General features: G+C 41.8%; 1 protein-coding gene across 5 annotated transcripts; it reads right to left on the bottom strand.

Annotated features, from left to right (window-relative positions):
* Positions 1-82: 82 nt before the first annotated feature.
* On the bottom strand, positions 83-16,112 carry LOC131699487 (annexin A6-like). 5 transcript variants are annotated; one of them, XM_058996406.1, is made up of 26 exons: positions 15,943-16,105; positions 13,267-13,327; positions 10,911-11,001; positions 10,193-10,287; positions 9,840-9,953; positions 9,486-9,576; positions 9,119-9,198; positions 8,925-8,981; positions 8,657-8,750; positions 8,058-8,153; positions 7,864-7,922; positions 7,326-7,448; positions 6,921-6,979; positions 6,488-6,566; positions 5,862-5,943; positions 5,683-5,777; positions 5,482-5,595; positions 5,041-5,131; positions 4,338-4,417; positions 3,729-3,782; positions 3,306-3,323; positions 2,819-2,912; positions 2,270-2,365; positions 1,812-1,870; positions 1,571-1,693; positions 83-634 (listed from the first exon to the last, which is right to left on the bottom strand). In XM_058996406.1, exons 2-26 carry the CDS (start codon positions 13,282-13,284, stop codon positions 575-577), a joined length of 2,022 nt encoding a protein of 673 aa, XP_058852389.1. In that variant the 5' UTR covers positions 13,285-13,327; positions 15,943-16,105; the 3' UTR covers positions 83-574. The 5 variants fall into 5 exon arrangements, 4 of the variants coding, with proteins under 4 accessions (XP_058852389.1, XP_058852388.1, XP_058852391.1 ...); XM_058996405.1 differs by having other exon boundaries at positions 1,556-1,693; positions 15,943-16,104; XM_058996408.1 differs by lacking the exon at positions 3,306-3,323 and having other exon boundaries at positions 15,943-16,104.
* Positions 16,113-18,780: the final 2,668 nt, after the last annotated feature.

Here is an 18,780-nt window from a genome sequence, read left to right as displayed (position 1 = left end):
TTAACTTCACCATTTAGTTGAACACTTTAAAATTGCACATTATCAGTGTAGGTTTCTGTGAAATAACAGAAATGTGAAAATGTTCACAATAATCATTCATGTTGTAATACAGCCACGGGAAGCTTGTCTTTAAACTTCACAGCATTGCAGCAAAGTATAGATTTCTACCAAAAATAAGGTCTGCCTTTTTCATATGCATTTCACTTTGAGGTACAGAAAACTAGCTGGTATCTAGCACAGAGGCAGCATGAGTGTAAGGCAAGTGTTGTTTTTTGGCAAAGCACTGAAGCTAGTAAAGAGCCATAATAAGTTTATCTCGTGTATCTTTATAGATCAACATAAAAAAAGATTATTATTATTATTATTATTATTATTATTATTATTATTATTATTATTATCCTGAAAATTGTAATTTACAGATTTCCACCAAATATGTATAAACTCTAAGATGATTTTGCTACACAGCTTGTGGGTGCATCTTGCAGTTCCTTCATGGTTTACTGTAAAGTAAAGGGGAATTGGTGCACAACTCTAATGATATTCTAGGTTATCAAAGGGTTCTGCTCTCTTGGTTTTAATCCTCTCCACCGCAGAGAGTCAGCAAGGCCTTGCGATAGTCACCTGACGTATCACCCTAGAAGAAAAAAAGAGAGAAAACTGTTAAAGGCCAAGTTAAACACAATTATAAAGAGCATCCTACTTTCTATACAGCAGTCAGTCAGCTGAGGGCTGTGCATATTGTTTTTTGAAAACAGAGAGAGCTCTTTATAATTCAACCAGTATCAATCTTAGCTGAATTGTCAACACTGACCAGATACTTGGAATACAGGGAGTGCATGCAAACGAGCCCCTTAAGGGGCCAACATGTGAAAGGAAAGTCTCAAAACAGGAAACCGAACACGCTTTCCTACCATACATGGAGCTAAAAATAAAACCATCCAATCAGAAAAGAGGTTTCTGTTGGGGGAATTCCTGGACAGCTGTGCTACACTGGTCCACGTCACTGAACTACAGAGCAGCGCCTGGCCCAGTTCAGCAGCCTCTGAAGCAGCTCAAAATAGCGTCAGGGACAAACGAAATACAAAATAAGAACAAGGGTCTGTGCCACACTCCCACGGTGGCTTGGTGCTTCTATTAAAAGCAGAAGGCTGGTCACAATAATAGCCTATGCCTGCCAGCTCATACTGTTTATGAACTCATTTACTATAGCATCAAGGTAGGGCTGCTTTTGTAATGTAAACTCTAATACTAAACCCAGACAAAGGTTTCAGCTCCTGTGTTTCCTGGGAATTGGGTTTGTGGATGTTTTAGTCATTGGTCTTTATCACACAGGTCTTCAGCACAAACAAGCAAACAAACAAAAACAACCCCAATCATGCTGAAACATAAAGCGTGCAATGACTGCTGTGTTTGCAGAATGGTGACAGAAAGGGCTATGTGAAGGAAAGACACACTTATACTTTTTCACCACTGCTGATTCCCATTGCCCACTGACCAGTCCTATATGGTTGGTTACCATGTCTCTCTCACTGTAGTGTATAAAAATATAACTAACACAGAGCGCTTCGACCTTGATGCTCTCGTGCAGGGACACATCGTGCAGCTCTTTGTATTCTCGTCGGATGTTGAACAGGTCGATCTCGCTTCGGGATACCAGGACTCTGATGAGGGTGCGGTCGTCAGTGCCTAGTCCCTGAGGAGGAAGAGTGCACCTGTCAGGGCGTTACACTGCACAGCGTTACATCCAATGTGCGTCACATAAAGTATCTGAGGCTAAAACCCAACTCTGATTCCAGTAAAGAGGTCATTACCTTCATAGACTTGTAGAGTCGGTCAGCAAAGTAGGAAGGCTTGTTCTTAATGCTTCGGACTGAAAGAAGGAAATCAGAAATCATGTATATATTTTGCACCCTGGCATCACTGGTAAGCTCTTATGTGTACTTCAATCAACTGATCACTGACTAATTAGTGACAATTATCATATTAGACAATACTGTGTATATGCAGGACAGAATGTATTTCAAGTAATTGTTTCTTAATGGTTTTTACTAGGAATACATCCTTAAGAAATGAAAGTGATTGCAGCTAACACAATAATTCAATACCTTCCTTTCGCTACAATCCCTTTAATAAGACCAGTGATGCCACTTCCACATGCATAGTCATTCCATTTCTAGAGGAGAGACAGGTCCTGCTTAACAAACCCTGGTGATAAGCCTGCAAGCATGCCACTCCACTATCCCGAGCAGCCCTGCAGACAGGAACCCACCGATAGCAATGAGCGCTGTCTTCAGATCGCCGGAAATCTCCTTCCTGATGACCTGCTCCACATCCTTGTTGGTGCAAGTTACAAACTCCTGGAACACTGAGAAGAAGCACACAAACAAAGCACTGAGCACATATTTCAGAATACAGTGCAGTCGAAGAAGATCACGCCACTATAGGGTTGATAGCTTAAGTAGTATGCAGTTTTCTAATATTTAATTCCAAATATTACACCAAAAAAATATGCTAAATTTGAGGAAATGCAATGCATTTAGCTATTTATACTTGTGGTAACCTATGTCAGATGGCATCACTCTTTTGTCCCCTCATAATTACACACATTACACCCAGGTATGTCTATTAATAGATAGAGAACCTCAAGCTCCCTTAACATTTATTAAAAATCAGAAATAGTTATTAAAATCTGAATCTATGCAAAACGGTGTGCTTTTAAAGAAGTACTGTTCTCCAGCTCATAACAGTGAGATCCTACAACATTGCTTAAAGAGAGATTGTGAAGTCTCAGTCTGGGACACACACACACTCTCTGTACCTTTGCGGAGGTGGGGGTAGCTCCTGGTACACAGGATACTCAGGAACTTGGTTTCCATGGAAGTGGACTCATCGTTGACTGCATCACCCAGTTCCTAAACAAGTTACACAATACAGGGCTTTTATTGTTCTGGATGCTGCTGTCTGTATTAGTTTCGACCCTTTAACTAAGAATGAGAGACAGGAGACTGTGCTTAAGCAATATAAAACCCAAATCAAAGGTCAGACAAAAAAATGAAAATCAGAACCACAGACTGAAAAAAGAAACATAAAAACAAGCGTTTCCATCTCTAGATCTGAAATGGTTTGAGATCACGTTTTTTTTTTTTTTTTGGACTGCTTTAGACGTGAAATAACAAAACACACACAACAAACAATATTGAGAAATGCTGCTGGCACTGATTCTAAGACGTTAGTTCTTATTAAATAGCCAGCTCCCCCTTCAAGCTGTTAAATATTGAAAGTGATATTTTAAAGCCCATACTTACCAATGCTTCACTTACAATCTGATTGCACAATGAAAAACAAGAAGGAAGCATTGGTGTTGCAAACAGCTTCGCAGGCTTTTATAAAAACAGCACACATAATCTAAAGCCCAGTTTTAAAACAGGCAACCGGGATGCTTGGAAGTTATCAGCACAAGTTCAGTCTCTTCAGAAGGGATTGAGCAATACCGAGATACACAGTAACCCAGCATCGTGATTAGGAGAACAACATTGAAATCTCTTCTGTGGAAAGGGTGTGTCCGACACATTACCAGGTTCCACTGGGTGCAGAAAGATCTAAGATAAAAAAGCCATGTTTCTGGGGGGGGGGAACAACACAGAGTTTGTAGACACATGTTTTATTTTGAAATGGCAATCTAATTGCCTGTGTAATTAAGGACTGATAGGCTGCCCAGCTGTGATTACCTTGGCATCCTCCTGGGCTCTTGCAAGATCAGCGGGCCCCTCCTCTCGACTACCCTGCAACGAGAAAACATGCAGTTCAGTTCACAGGGAAGCACTGCAGCAATAATCATTCGCAGTTTCTTTTGGATGTGTTGTTACATTTAGAGTAGCATAACTACCCCTGCTGGCCATTTAGGAAAAAAGTACAGCACAGAAAACTGGTAGCATTCAATCAATGTCTTGAAACAAGAGGGCAGGTGTGAATCATTATGAAATGATTAAATAACTGAAGCCAGAGAAATGGCTTGTAAAGTATGCAAACATTCCTGGCCAGTTTCCTAATTAACTGCATATGTTGGTATTGTTATATCAGTTAGAAAGGGGGTAGCCTCTCCTTGTGAGAGCAGAGAGTAGACAGGCAGCACCTGTGATTGTGATTAGTCTTTTAATGGTGGGTAGTCAGGAGTGGGGTGAGGGGAGGTACAGGAAGGTGAGGAAGGAGGGAGGGGTAGAAAGGGTGGTACATTTTACTGTAATGGATTTTCAACCTCCCCACTTCACTGTCTGTTACTAGGATTGTTCCTCTGACTGTGAAATGCTTGTGAATGAGCCGTTGAGGCATGCGTGTACCTGCACCAGTGAGACCAGCACCCTGCAGAAGTGGCCCGAGGTGTCTGAGGTGATGGAGTCCTCCAGGTTCTTGTGGTAGGCTGGGCAGTGGGGCAGGGTAAGGAGAAGGGAAAAAAAACAATTAGGAAGGAGGACAGAGGAGCGAGGCAGACTGTAATATTGTCGAGTGTGCTGTGCAAAGGCTCCCCCTGCAGGCCTACTGTGAGATGTCAACAGAAATATATGTGCTAATTCGTGAAAACCTAGATATGGGTTCTATTTTTTTTTTTTTTACAGTGTTCTGGTTAAATTGGTAACTGTTTATTCTGGCTTTGATTATACATATATCATATGCACACATATAATGGGATCCTGTTTTGTCATATCCTTTACAAATAGAATGTCCTTCAATATTAATTTTAACATATTGCAAATCCATTTGATACACTTAAAAAAATTTACGATAGCTACACAACATTTGTAAAGGGCGTAGCAAAACAGGATTCCACTCCATCCCTCCATCCAAAGAGAAAGCATGGTAAAGCATAGGGAAGCATAGTAAAGCACAGAGAGGTACGGTCAAGCATATACAAAAAAACATGGTAACTGCATAGTATAACCATGGGAAAAGCATGGTAAAGGTGCATAGATACCATGCACAATACTGTGGTAAACGTTTCTAAGGGATCTCCCTGTGTAATCCTGCGGTTACAGTCTTTCCTACCCTCCTTGTAAGCCTCGTTCATAGCCAGGATCTCCTGGTTGTTCCTCGTAGTTAAAATCTCGATCAAGGCCTTCTCGTCTGTGCCAGCGCCCTGCAACACAGGACAAGCACATTTGAACAAAGGGTGACAGGAAAACACACCTGGACCATGGGGACCCTGGAGGTATTGATGTGTGAGGGAAGCCACAGCATAGAGGTGAGATCCCATCACAGGTACAGTATGAAATCTGATTCCATTTCACATGGAAGACAGTGGAATGAGATAAGAAACCACTGCTAGTGTTTTCAGCACTCTGTAGACTTGTTTCTCCTAGGGTAAGTGGCTGTTACTCAAGGCAGCTAGAGCAATGCTGTGATCAATGTTCTGACTCCTTGTTTCAGGCAGGCACTGCTTCTTGATCTGCACACTGTTTTATTTATGTCAAAACATCTTGCTCTCACCTCCATGGCTTTCCTCATCATTTTGGCATCAAACTGGGCCGGAGTCATCATCAGCCCCAGGATCAGCCTGCACAAACTTCCTGACAGTTCGGATTTAAGGTCAGCCATCAAGTCCTGGAAACAAATCATACACACATATATACATCTTCACGGGCATCATCTGCAGCTTAATCACCAATGGCATTTTATAATGCTACCTACCCTGCCTAGAAGGGATTTGTATTTCTGTAGAATCTCCTGTCTCTGCGCGTTGCTCCTGTGGGTGACTATGTCTATAATGGTGTCTTCGTCAGTGCCTGAAACAACAAGGAGAGTCCTTGCTCAGCAGACCGGTAATGACCTGACGCCTCTCAGGTGTTTCCGGGTAAAAGGGAACTCACCGAATCCCTTCATGGCTTTCCGCAGGGCCTGAGCGTCACTGTCTGGATTGAAGTTTGCAGCTGGCTGAACCGTTCCCTTGAGCTGTAGTGAGAGCAACAACGCGGACGCTTGGGTTAAACGCGGGCAGGATAACAAGAGAAAAGAGAAAGCAGGGAGCTGTAAGCCAGCTCAGGGTGTGACAAAGCCAAGGGGATGCAGAGAGCAGGTTCAGCTTCAAGACTTGCTTTATTTATCTGTGTTTACTGGGGATATTCAATGAGGTTTTCCTATATATGTATACATTTAGATACACAAGGTCTTGCATCGTGTTTTGAGTCACGAGTGGGTCTTAAAGGGGCGGATACAGAGCAAATCCCCACCAAGCCAAAAGGCACCCTGCCATCTTTCTTAAAAGAAGACACAGAATAAGTCTGATTCTGAATTCAAACACAAGAGCATTGAGGCACTTCAGGTAAGAAGGGAGTTAGGGAAGAAAATAAATCACGCTGCAGTGTTTAGCCAGCTAAACAAAAAAAAAACAGGCAGAGCTCAGCACGCTGTGTTAATGAAGTTAAAGGGAGCTCATTGCAAGCCAACAAGCAGTGACAGGTCACAGCAACTTCTGCTGGGGCTAGAGAAAGCAAACCTCCACGCGGGTCATGGAGCTAACTTCCCACATCTTGTAGGCTAGCTGCGCTGCTTCAGGGAAGAACTCGCCAGCAAGGCTGAAACAAAATGTGCAAACAGACAATACCTCTGAACAGGGCTAGATCCCACTGCAGATCAAAATGATAGCATGTTCTTATACCGCAAGGTCACCAACCCACCAGCTACGAACTGCAGTAACAACATGAGCAAATGCTTGAGAAATAGTTAGAGTGGCATGTTTGACCAAATTCACGGATGTTTAATGTTGGCATTTTTAAATATGTGGCTGGCTAAAACTAAATCTGGGAATGTTAGGAGTTGTAAAGCGCGTTGCTGTAGCTGTAGATTCCATTGCGTGGCTGGTCTAGATCTGAGCCTCACTATCAACAGGCTCACCCTTTCAGGGGTACAGGGGAGTAAAAGGAACTTACTCATCGTCTCCTCCGCAGAGTTTCAGCAAACTCCTCTTGTACTCTCCAGAAGTGTCGTCCTGGAAACAAACACACACGCACACAGTATTATTATATTATACTGGACTCTTTGAACTGCGTTATTATTCTTTTATTCATGGCACTTTATTAGGGCATGTGCAGTAGTTTAAAAGTTTAAACAGTAGTAAAGTGATGCCTGAACCAGGTACTGTATATAAAGACGGTCTCACTGGCATTTTTCTCCCCACGGTAACCTTTGTTAGCATTGTGATGTGAAGTTCTGTGATATTTATCTTGTTTAGCCTTATTTGGCTTCAATATGACTCCAAACTGACTAAAAATCCTCATCATAATATTCATATTAAAACTAGGGAAGGTAGGGATCAAGGTTATATTGTTACTTACCTTGATCATGTTATAAAGGGATTTCTCATAACTCAGCCGGAAGAACTCTCGGATATCAAGCATGTCGATTTCCGCACGGGAGACCATAATGCGGATCAGGGTGTTATCAGCAGTGCCCAAGCCCTGGGGGAAAGAGCAAGTGAAAATGACACACATTATATTCAAGTACAAAGAACAGCATGCAGAAACTAGACTCTCGAATTACAACTTTTCAGATTCTTTATCACTTGTTTGTCAATAATGTGTGTATTTTAGGAATCCTGTATTTTGCCCAGATTAGTATTAACAATCTGATTGGTTTATAGAATGAAACCCATATAAACCAATCACCAGAGAGACTGAGGGGGGGCTGCTTATTCAAGGTGCCTGTATCATTCACTTACATTGGGAAAGCAAAACGACATTGGTTCTCTGTTTACTGGCTGGAAAGAGCAGGTGACTCTTTCACTCCTAACCAACCTGAAGCAAGTGCGAAGGCAGCAGCACAAAGACGACACACCATTTTCAACATCTGCTTACATTTCCATTAGAATCTCACCTTCATCGATTTGAAGAGCTGCTTTGCAAAATACATGGGGACGCTCCTGATGCACTGCACTGCAACACAGAACAAAGAAACGGGTTCAAGCACTGGGGTCACAGTCTGCCCCTGATACTGCGCTACATTAAAACACTGTCCATGCCTGACATTCCTTAGGATTGCATCACAAGAGTAAGACAAAGCACTCTCACCCACTGCCAGCATCAGCTTCTCAAAGTCCCCAGACAGTTCGCCCCTGATGCTGTCTTCTATTTCCTTATTTGCAATCTTTTCGTACTTGTCAAATACTGGAAAACAAATCGTAAAAAAGGTACACTGGTGATGTTGCAAAACTTAAAAGAGTTCAGAGATTGCATTCAAGGACAGCTGCAGAATGTATAGTGTTATTTTGTTCAGAGTGTAACTGTTGAGTCTACACTGCTGTTACAGATTCTGTCCTGTCTCCTGTCTGTGACATAAGATGAGGTTAAAAGCTTTAAAACCACAAATGCAGATGAGCCCGGCTCTTTTGCACTGTGGTTAAGACGCTCGCTTGTGGTGCGCGGGGTCGCTGGTTCACTCCCAGCCTCCGCCCCGTTACGAGAGGAAACCTCCCCATTCAACCTTCTATTCTGTTGCATCAATAAGGCCAATTGCAGTGCATGCTTGCTTGTAACATTTGGACAAGTTAGACTCAGATGTCGGGAGACTGTACTCCTTTACCAGAATACAAGAAAGCCCACGTGTGTAGTTTTAATGTGATCTGTTCGGAGTCAGGCTCAAGTCTGTGAGTATGTGATGAGGTACATACCCATCTGGAGGTGAGTGACACTCCTGTTTCCCAGGATAGTTATGAACTTGGCCTCATCTGTGCCCCACTGCACCTCACCAGCATCGAACAGGTCCTGAGGGGGACAGTGAGAGGAAACTGAATATGAGGAGGAGGAGAACCATAACATTTCCCATGCACAAAACATTAGAAAAAGGGACAGATGCTCTGAGATTTAGAACGGCACGTTTCCTGAAACATCAGCTTTATAAGAAAGCTTCAGCTTCACAACTCCTCGTGAGACTCAGACCTGGGCATCCTGCTCCACGAGGTCTTCACTCACAACGTCATCCTCCTCACGAGTGCCCTGTGGAAGGATCCCACAGTTAGTGCAGCACGTGGCATCAGACCACGAAGACCACAGGTAAAGCACAGCACAGGGCATCTGTCAAACAGACACCTTCTGGAACAGGCTCTGGAGTCATATGGAAACACATCACATACCTGAAGTAAAACCACTAACATCTTCTTGAAGTGGCCGGAGGTGTCTGACACAATATCTGCCTCCAGGTCTCTACCATATGCTGTGAGCAAGAGAAATAACACATACAAGACTTGGCAATAGCTAATTACACTTTCAAGCCACTTTGAAGGAGACATTTGTTCTTAGTTAAAAATGAGCTTCTGCCAAATAACTCAATCTGGTCTTAGTCTTGACAGTCACTATTGTTCCAGACAACATTGGTAGTAAATTGATAATGCTGTATTTTCATTATCTCTGCGATTGTGGGACGATTGCTCATTAAAATATTTATCACAGCATTTGAAGATGGGATAACTATCTATACAGTCAGGTAGTCAAGTTTCTTACCATCTTTATATGCATTCACCAGGTCATGAATCTGCTTGTTGTTCCTGGAGGCCAGGATTTCAATTAGGCACTTCTCATCTGTCCCGATACCCTGGGAAAGAAGACAATCCGTTAATAAGTCCATTATTCATGAATGGCTTTTCAAGTCTTTAATTGAGCAGTGGGCAGGATGTGACTCATGCTGCTACAGGACGTAAATGAACCAGGCAACATCATGTGCTCTCATTAAACAATCAACAAGAACGTGGGGCGCATTTATAAAACACGTGGATACACCCAGCTGGCAGCCAGTGCAATGCATGGACCCATGTTGATTTTAAAGAGACCTGTCTGTCTGTTCAGCACTAGACTCACCTCGATGGCGTCTTTGATTTCTTTGGCGTCGTGATAGGCAGTCGGTCTCATCAATCCGATGATCAGGCGCTCAAACTTTCCAGTCAGTTCGTACTTTAGGTCACCAATCAGGTCCTAGAGAATGGGTGTTGAAGTGACTCAGAACCCCTGTGTTACCTCAGAGCTAGCACAATGACAGACTTTTTAAAGTTACAGTAAGAACAACTTCTGTAAGAACAACTAAATCTGACTTTGCAGATTTTATTTTACAACATCCAGAGAATAATAGAAACCATATATATATATATATATATATATATATATATATATATATATATGCTGTAATTTCACCTTATATATTCCTTTTCCCCTACCTTCCCATACTGGGATTTGTATGCTGCGCAGATCTCCTGTCTCTGAGCATTGCTTCTGGAGGTGATGAGCTCTAGAATGGTCTCCTTGTCACTGCCTGCAGTGAAACACAGGGAATCTCTGAAACCCCTTCCCTAGTTATTCACAGTGATCGTTCTGGTGCTCTGGTATTAAAGCCCAACATAGAACCTCTAGTATCACATCCAGGTGTCCACTACGCATTCGTGTGGTCTTTGATTATACCCTTATAAAAGCTGACTGCAGTAAACAGTGGTAAAAGCATAGCATAGTGTAGTAAAATCATAGTGATGGCATGGTAAAGCGCAAGCAAGCATGGGCAATGATTGGGAACAATACATGGGTAGTATAGACATGGGAAAGCATCGTTAAATGCTAAATCACTGTGCAGCTAAACCATGCTAAACGTAAAGGGTAAAGCCAGGTGAAGTTACTCTACAGTGTCACAGGCAGAGCCATGTAGATGTTAAAACTCACACTGAGTCCGAGCCACATTCCGTTTACAATTGAGCAGAGCTGCGTTTTCAAAGCACAACTAACCATACACTGATATTTATCATAAACTAAACCCAAGGCATTTGCACTCAAGTGTACGTGAATGTCTGTGCCCAGCTCAGTTACAGAAGAAGCACCAACAGTCAACTACTCAAACTCCACAGTCCTGTCTGCAGGATTATTGCAAGGCTACAGCTCTGTACTCACCGAATCCCTTCATGGCATTGTACAGCACCTCTGCATCACTGGAGGGGTTGAAGTCTGGAAACTCCACCACTGTCCCTCTGTACTTGGAACCCTGTGCAGAGGGACAGTTAATATGATCATGATCAGCAGAGGTATGGATTTCCACTGATTTATCTACAATATCACAAAATGGGCTGTTCACATTCCATACCGGATTCTAATTGCTAATAAGTTTCTACATTTTGATCATGCCAGTGAAGTTACAAACGATTTGGGCTTTTCATTCATTCCAGAATCATTTTAATGACCATTTACGAAAGTAACTGACTAGCCTTTGATTGATGTGTTATTGAATTATATAAGTGATCCTGTGCTGACTCTCTAAAGAGAGTAACACATTGGTATGTTTATGGTCTGATTTTGGTTAGACCTCCCAACCTGCACACTTATAAAGCATCTGCTGGTGCAAAAAACATGCGCCCATTTCAAGTGGATGGCCCCTGGGTCCCCCCATGATTCCTGATTCCCTTCTACCCCATTGGCCAGCCCTGCCTGTGGAAGGACAGCATGTGACAGCTGTCACCTGTCAGGCTGGACGGCTGCTGGTTTATTCAGCAGCTCCCTTGTGTCTGTGTGGGGAGGGGGGGCGGAGGTGTCCTGTTACTCACAGCTGCTCTGGGATTCTATAGGGTTCATTTAACATCACAAGCCCCCTTCATCAGGACAGCATGTAACTCATCTTCAGTTGCACATCAGTACGGAGGATAAACACAACCGTTATCCATTATGCATTGTATCTGTATTTATCAACAGCATCGGTGGACAATGGGAGCTTTAGGGTTAAGAGTGTTTGGTTTCATGGAGCTCCGGTCAAGGTGGTACATTCCCAGGAAAACAATTAAAGCACATGACAGGGGTCAGTCTGTGTCAGTTTAACAAGAGGTCCAGTATGAGCAGCCTACACACAGCATACTGTACACAGTAATCCAGTAATCTAGACCCACCTCCTCTAGAAGAAGCAGAGAATATCATGTATGTATTTTCTCATTTGCCGCTCACAGCTCGTTCTCCGTGCCCCCCCCCCCTCTCTCTCTTTTTATTTGTTTATTTAGCAGTCGCCTTTATCCAAGGCGACTTACAGAGACTAGGGTGTGTGACTAGGGTGCAGAGTCACTTACAATTACGTCTCACCTGAAAGACGGAGCACAAGGAGGTTAAGTGACTTGCTCAGGGTCACACAATGACTCTCTCTCTCTCTCTCTCTCTCTCTCTCTCTCTCTCTCTCTCTCTCTCCAGAGCCTGCCTGCTGCCCTCTCCCACACAAACACAGAGCTGCAGCCACTCCTACCATTGATTTCCTCTGAGACCACTTTGCTTTTCATTAAAGCAGACTATTGCAGAGCTGTCACTGAACTCATGTGGTCCTGATAATATATATCTGAACATCACAGGAAGTCATGTAAAAAAATCCAAATGGGGCACACCTGTTCCGACTGCTACGGACTATAAATAAATATGTCCAGTACAGCCAGTCATTGTTAATAAGTTAATAAGTTAATAAGAGGATGAAGTAAAACATTAAAATGAAAACTAAAACTGGAAAATGAAAACTAATCCTGGCGTAGGAGACGTGCAGGAGAATAGCTACAATGATGTACAATGCATGGATGTCACAGCCTGTTCACATCCACCTTACATTACACAGGTTACATGAGAAGCACACTGACGCAGTCTGTCATCAATGTGATTGCTGATTATCTTGGAAGGCAAATTATTAAAACTCTTTGTTCTACCAATACAGATAGTCTTTGCCAATCCGTGGTGCTAAAAGAAAAACTAAATCTGATGGCCCCCCACCTCACCCCCAACACAAAAAGACATCTCCAAAACCTCACCCAACACAAAAAGACATCTCCAAAACCTCACCCCAACACAAAAAGAAATTTCCAAAACCTCACCCCAACACAAAGACATCTCCAAAACCTCACCCAACACAAAAAGACATCTCTAAAACCTCACCCCAACACAAAAAGACATCTCCAAAACCTCACCCAACACAAAAAGACATCTCTAAAACCTCACCCCAACACAAAAAGACATCTCCAAAACCTCACCCAACACAAAAAGACATCTCTAAAACCTCACCCCAACACAAAAAGACATCTCCAAAACCTCACCCAACACAAAAAGACATCTCCAAAACCTCACTCCAACACAAAAAGACATCTCCAAAACCTCACCCCAACATAAAAAGACATCTCCAAAACCTCACTCCAACACAAAAAGACATCTCCAAAACCTCACCCCAACACAAAAAGACATCTCCAAAACCTCACCCAACACAAAAAGACATCTCTAAAACAAAACACTTTCTTACCTTTCCTTTAGGTGCCATGGCGTCTGGTCGATTAAGAGACAATTCCGGTCAAACAGGAATTCTGCAAATTTGAAAATGTTTCATTAAAACCAGTGAAATTGAAATGACTTGAATATGTATTCTAATGATGGGCTGTGTGTGAGCTCTCTGTTTGTTCAGCTCTTTGCTCTGCTGCAGTGGCCAGACATCTGTACTGCATCAAGGGCAGATCAAGAGAATACTGCAGCGTCTCAAAGAAGAATGCAGACGGATACAAAACTAGACAGCTTCTGCTATGTGTGGGGTCCCTTTAAACTGAGAAAACAAAGCATGATGCAAAAAGGGACTTACAGTATGCTTACTTACAGTATGCTTACTTACAGTATGTTTCTGGTATACATTCCCAATAGTATCTATACTATCTGGCACTTTAGAAGTGAAAAGGTGACATGTTACCACTGTAAACCAGTGTAGCCTGAAACATCACAGTCAGGAATCATGAGAAATATCCTTCAGTTGAGAATGATACTAAGCAAGTCTTGCTACACCCTTACCAATGGTAACAATTATCAATAAAACTACTACTACTACTACTACTACTACTACTACTACTAATAATAATAATAATGTTTCTATTGTTTTAATTAATCAGTACTATCATTAAAAGTGTAAATACTTGGAAAATGTGAATAGCAAGCATGGAATTTGAAGGCAAAGTTCTGCATAATTTCGTCATTAAAAAAAAAAAAAAAAAAAAAAAGTGAATGCAGTGTTTAGGGTTTTCCTTATGCAGCCTGTTCCTCCCAGAAAGACACGTTGCTGGAAAATCTGACTGTGGCTCATTGCCCAGTCCAGATCCAATAACAAAAAAATAATGTTTTATTAAATGTAAAATAACAGTTCATACAACTGTGCTTTTAACATACAGCACTGAATAACACAATGCAGTTTTCTACAAACGCAATCAGTTTGGAGAAGAATAAATACAGCAGCTAAATTGTCAATTCGTGACAAGCTTACAGTATGTATGGGCTGCATGCCAAACCTTTACACTTGAAGCTGCTACAGCAGTTTCAGGCCTTTTTTGGATAAAAAAAAGGTGACTTGCTCAGTATTCCTAAGCTTAGCCTTTAAAAAACAAACAGGCTTTATGCTGGGCAATTACATTTTATGACATAAACCGAGACAAATATAAATCTGAAAATGTTTTGGGGTTTTCTTCCCTAACATTTTGGACCGTATTTTCAAAGCGTTTACTGGACAGGTAAACACGCCTGCTAATTTTACAAAACTAGAACCCAACGACTAAGGGATATAATTCAACTTCTCTTAACAAAGCTCTCTCCATGTGTTTAAGTTTCTCATTTTGTAAAACTAACATGATCGTTTCTCCTTTCACAGAACAGAAGTTCATTAAAGAAGGGAGGAAACACTTTGAAAATATGACCAAGTGTTTACACAAAGCACTGCTTGACTGCTGTTGTGTGGTATACTAGCTCCAATATCCACGATATCATCGTTTTATTATATATTCCAGATGCATGTTGATCGATGGCTTCAAATGGAAATATAATGGTCTAATGTTTATTTAATATAAATATATGTTAAAAAAAAACTGATAATAATTACCAATGGGTAACTGACATAACTGATCACAAGCAAATAGGTGTATTTTGAACTCTGTAGTCCGGTTTGCAGTTAATTTAGTCTGAACTCACTGGGGTGGGCATTCTGAAGACCCTGAAGTTTTCTACAATTGCAACCTTTCAGTATCAATAATGATATACAGGTGTGTGTTTTTATTTGCATTTGTTTGATTTATTATGAAGGTTAGTGAGGTAAAAGATGAAGACTATAATGTATTTCATGGTTTTAACCACACCCTATAGAATAACTATTAGCAGACCACAGAATGGGTGGCCAATGTTGATTGGTTTCGTTTTAATCAGCTTAGTTCTTAAAAATGTAGTTTCAAAATGTAGATAATATGCAAAGAAATACAATAAAAAATAAAAATAAATAAAAACATTTAAATAATGTTCTTAACTTTGCACGTTTCATCTTATTTTATTTATATATTTTGTAATTGAGTTTATATTTTGCAACTAAAATGATCCATACTCTGCCTTTGTCAAAAGAACAGAAAGCCGCTTTGAACAGTGTTGGTACAGTGCTATTGAGGCAGGGTTTTACTGCTGCCGTTGAATGCATGCTTTCAGTTATAATACTTGGCAGCAACACGGCACACATGACAAAAGGAACACACCAATGACATGGATCTCTTCTCTATTCCCAACTAATTCATAGAAAACGAATTCATATTTGAAACTATATATGTGACTACAGTAATCAAATATTGACAGCTGCATTATTCTTTATCAGTCAGGGTAGGTAAAATGATTGACAGTTGATCATGATTTTCATTAGGATTTTCGTCGTTTGCATCTTGCCAGCCAGGCTGTACCATTACACCCGTGACGCTACAAGCACTGCAATTGCTTGGCCGATTTTTACTCGGGTTATAGGAATAAGAAGAAGAATAAGAGTCACAGAAGAATACAAAAACGTTACAGGTACTTTTGTAACTCGCTACCCATGCTGTAAAAACATGTTCTACTCCTGTACCACATGCTTCTGCAGCAATGCAGCTGAGCTTCAAGGCATCCTCAGGCTGGAAGAAATGTAACGTGTACTTACAAGGTAGAAAGCGTTCCTTCGCTTGCTCTACAAAGCGATATTTCAGCAGTCCGTACCACACAGCCGCTCCCCAGAAGATTCGAAATGTCAAGACGCCGCAGAGCAGCCCCCCAGCTGTTCTCTTTTTGGTGCGGTATGACGTAACGAGTCAGCCTTGTAGCAGTCGCGCGCAGCAGTGGGGCCCTTCGATGCCAGCGAAATGCAGACACACCAAGTTGGATAGGACTCGAGTTACAGGGAGGGGTTTTGCACAGGACAAAATTGATGCCCTCTCTAGTATGTCATTTGCTCAATGAGTAAGGACATTTAGGAACAGCAGCCAAGCCACACCCATGCACATATGATTTCCCATCAACAAACTTAAAATATAGTCTGTACCCTGCTAGGAAAAATCAGTGTTTTCTGTGTATTTTGCTACACAGACTAAAGTGTACCAAATATTTATTTTATATTTATGGTGAACTATGAATTTACAATATTAGCTACAGTGCACAGGCCATATAGTATATTGGTAAAACAACTTTTTATTGTTTAAATAGCAAGTGGTCATTTAATCAAAGTATTGTGTATGTTACTACATATTGAATACTACTGTTAATGCTTGCAAATCTTTCATTAAATAACTCTGGTATTGCAGGTTACATGCATGATGTCCATTACCTGTTTACAGCTCTTTGCCAGGTTGTATAGTAGTATATGGTAATAATATGCTTGTTTATATATAATTTCAATCACATGAATTACAGGCACTTATTATAAAGTGTTACCATAAACTGCAAAGGAACGTGGGGGTTGGGCAATCCCAGCCTGCCTGCAGGACCTGGCCCATGATGCTCCTCTGCCCCCACCCTGGTGCTCGATAATTCTGTTCTATTTCTGTCCACTCTGACAGTCGCTTCCAGTAACCTGCTCTGGAATGTGAGAGGCTGGGAGAGAGAGACAGAGGAAGTGAGAGACAGAGGGAGGGAGGGATCCTCCTGCAGGCAGGAAGCTTTTTTTTTCTTACAGCCCCCTACCCCCACCCCCAGTGCCGCCCACAGGTGGGGGGGGGGGGCAACAAATAATTTTATCTTGCGCCCGTCTGGGGAATGACCCTGGCACTGCCCACCCCCACCCCCACCCCTGAGTAAATCCAGAAATGCAACAACTGGGTTAGTCAGCATTAAGGGAAGGGGTAGACTCATTTCAGTTGACTACATCAAGCCTCCTTATTTTTAATTTGATGGTTTTATACTAAATGAACACTAACTTTTAAAATGAAAGCCTATAGTATAGAAGTTGTCTGTGGCTTACTTCTTTACATAAGATTGCCTTGATCAGTTACAGGAATGGTAGACTGTGGAGTGTGCAGCAGAATTACAAGCAGCTGGGAAGTTTGGTTTGAAGGAAACGTTTTCAGCTGTACAGACGGAGCTGCAGTGAGACTGTTGTATAAGTCGCTGGGTGTTCCACAACACTATGTAAATAAACAGGGCAGTGCATCCCAAAGTCTCTCAGTGTTTGTGAGCCATTCATGTCAGGGGGGGACACAGGGTAAAGTACACAATGTCACCGTGGGGCCAAGGTAATCAGACATAGTAAATCTATATCCATCTTCAACTCCATGTATGTTCCAGAGAAAGCTGAAAGTCCTGTCACAAGTAGGGACTGGGGGTTTACATTGGAAGAGTGATGCTGACATGCTGGAAACTCATCAGAATGATATAGAGACGATTCCTTCTGAATCACTGACAGGTGGGCTTGCTGCATGATGAGTGATGGGTCTACACAGATATAGAGACGATTCCTTCTGAATCACTGACAGGTGGGCTTGCTGCATGATGAGTGATGGGTCTACACAGCTGGAGTTTGAGTGCTGTAAAACGTGTGTTGAATAGGCCATGCTGTAGAAACAGTGCAAGGCAGGGAGATTTCACTTCTTTACACATGTGCACTAGGTCATCCAGGGGTACAGAATTTAACCAGAATGCACTGAAAGGTCTCTAATCTCCAGCGCTCCAGATGAACTAATTGAGATGAGTAAAATAAATACCAGTCCCTGTGGAAAGACCAGTCTGTTAGCACAGTGCTCAACCCTTGCCTTTTACTGAGAGGCTCTAGCCTGACCTCTAGCGAAACATTCCAGATACTGCATCTCTTCGTTCTTACAGCGCTTCACACGAACGGCTCCCTTGAGACATTCTCATTGTGCATTGAAAGACTTCTACTCGAAAAAAAAAAAATGTACACTGCAGATATACCTCTTTTCAAACCTCGATAGATAGATAGATAGATAGCTAGATAGACAGATAGATAGATAGATAGATAGAGACAGACAGATAGATAGAAAGACACCGACAGAGAGACAAACAGATCCATGTGCCTGCTGATGTTTGGAATCCTTCACTTTTATAGAGCTTGTAAAAGAGGAATGCATCGCCCCCTGCTGTAATATGAGGTCATAGCAACCTCTCACAGCACTCAGCAGAATGGGTCCGACTTACACTCACTTAGTTCCATGAGATGGATTTGTAATTTACTGAGGGGAGCAGGAGGGAAGGTTCAAAAGTAAGTAAGTGAAACCTACAGTTGTTTATTTAACAGGGATCGCTCCATTACTTTGAGGTATCCCACCACATTGTTATACTGCAGTAGCAGTGTTGTTGTTTACCAACAAATCATTTTAACTTTGCTGCTTCCCAGAACCCCAAAGATGACCCCCTTCCTGTTAAAGTTCTTTCCTGTGAATACAATTTGCTTTACGGTACACAATTGAAAACATTGAAAAAACTCTTCTGGCTGAAGCATTTGTAAATGAATTTATTAAGTTGTTTTAGCATTTCAAAATATGAAATATAA

This window comes from Acipenser ruthenus, chromosome 22 (assembly GCF_902713425.1).
Source record: "Acipenser ruthenus chromosome 22, fAciRut3.2 maternal haplotype, whole genome shotgun sequence".
Lineage (NCBI taxonomy): Eukaryota > Metazoa > Chordata > Actinopteri > Acipenseriformes > Acipenseridae > Acipenser > Acipenser ruthenus.
This window is presented reverse-complemented; position numbering and strand designations above follow the sequence as displayed.

Excerpts from the sequence above, each read along its gene's own strand:
- LOC131699487 (XM_058996405.1), bottom strand. Across the intron at positions 9,577-9,839 it reads AAATCAAAGACGCCATCGAG|GGTATCGGGACAGATGAGAA; the intron begins GTGAGTCTAGTG and ends CTTCTTTCCCAG. Across the intron at positions 8,751-8,924 it reads TCGTGGAGCAGGATGCCCAG|GACCTGTTCGATGCTGGTGA; the intron begins GTCTGAGTCTCA and ends TGTCCCCCTCAG.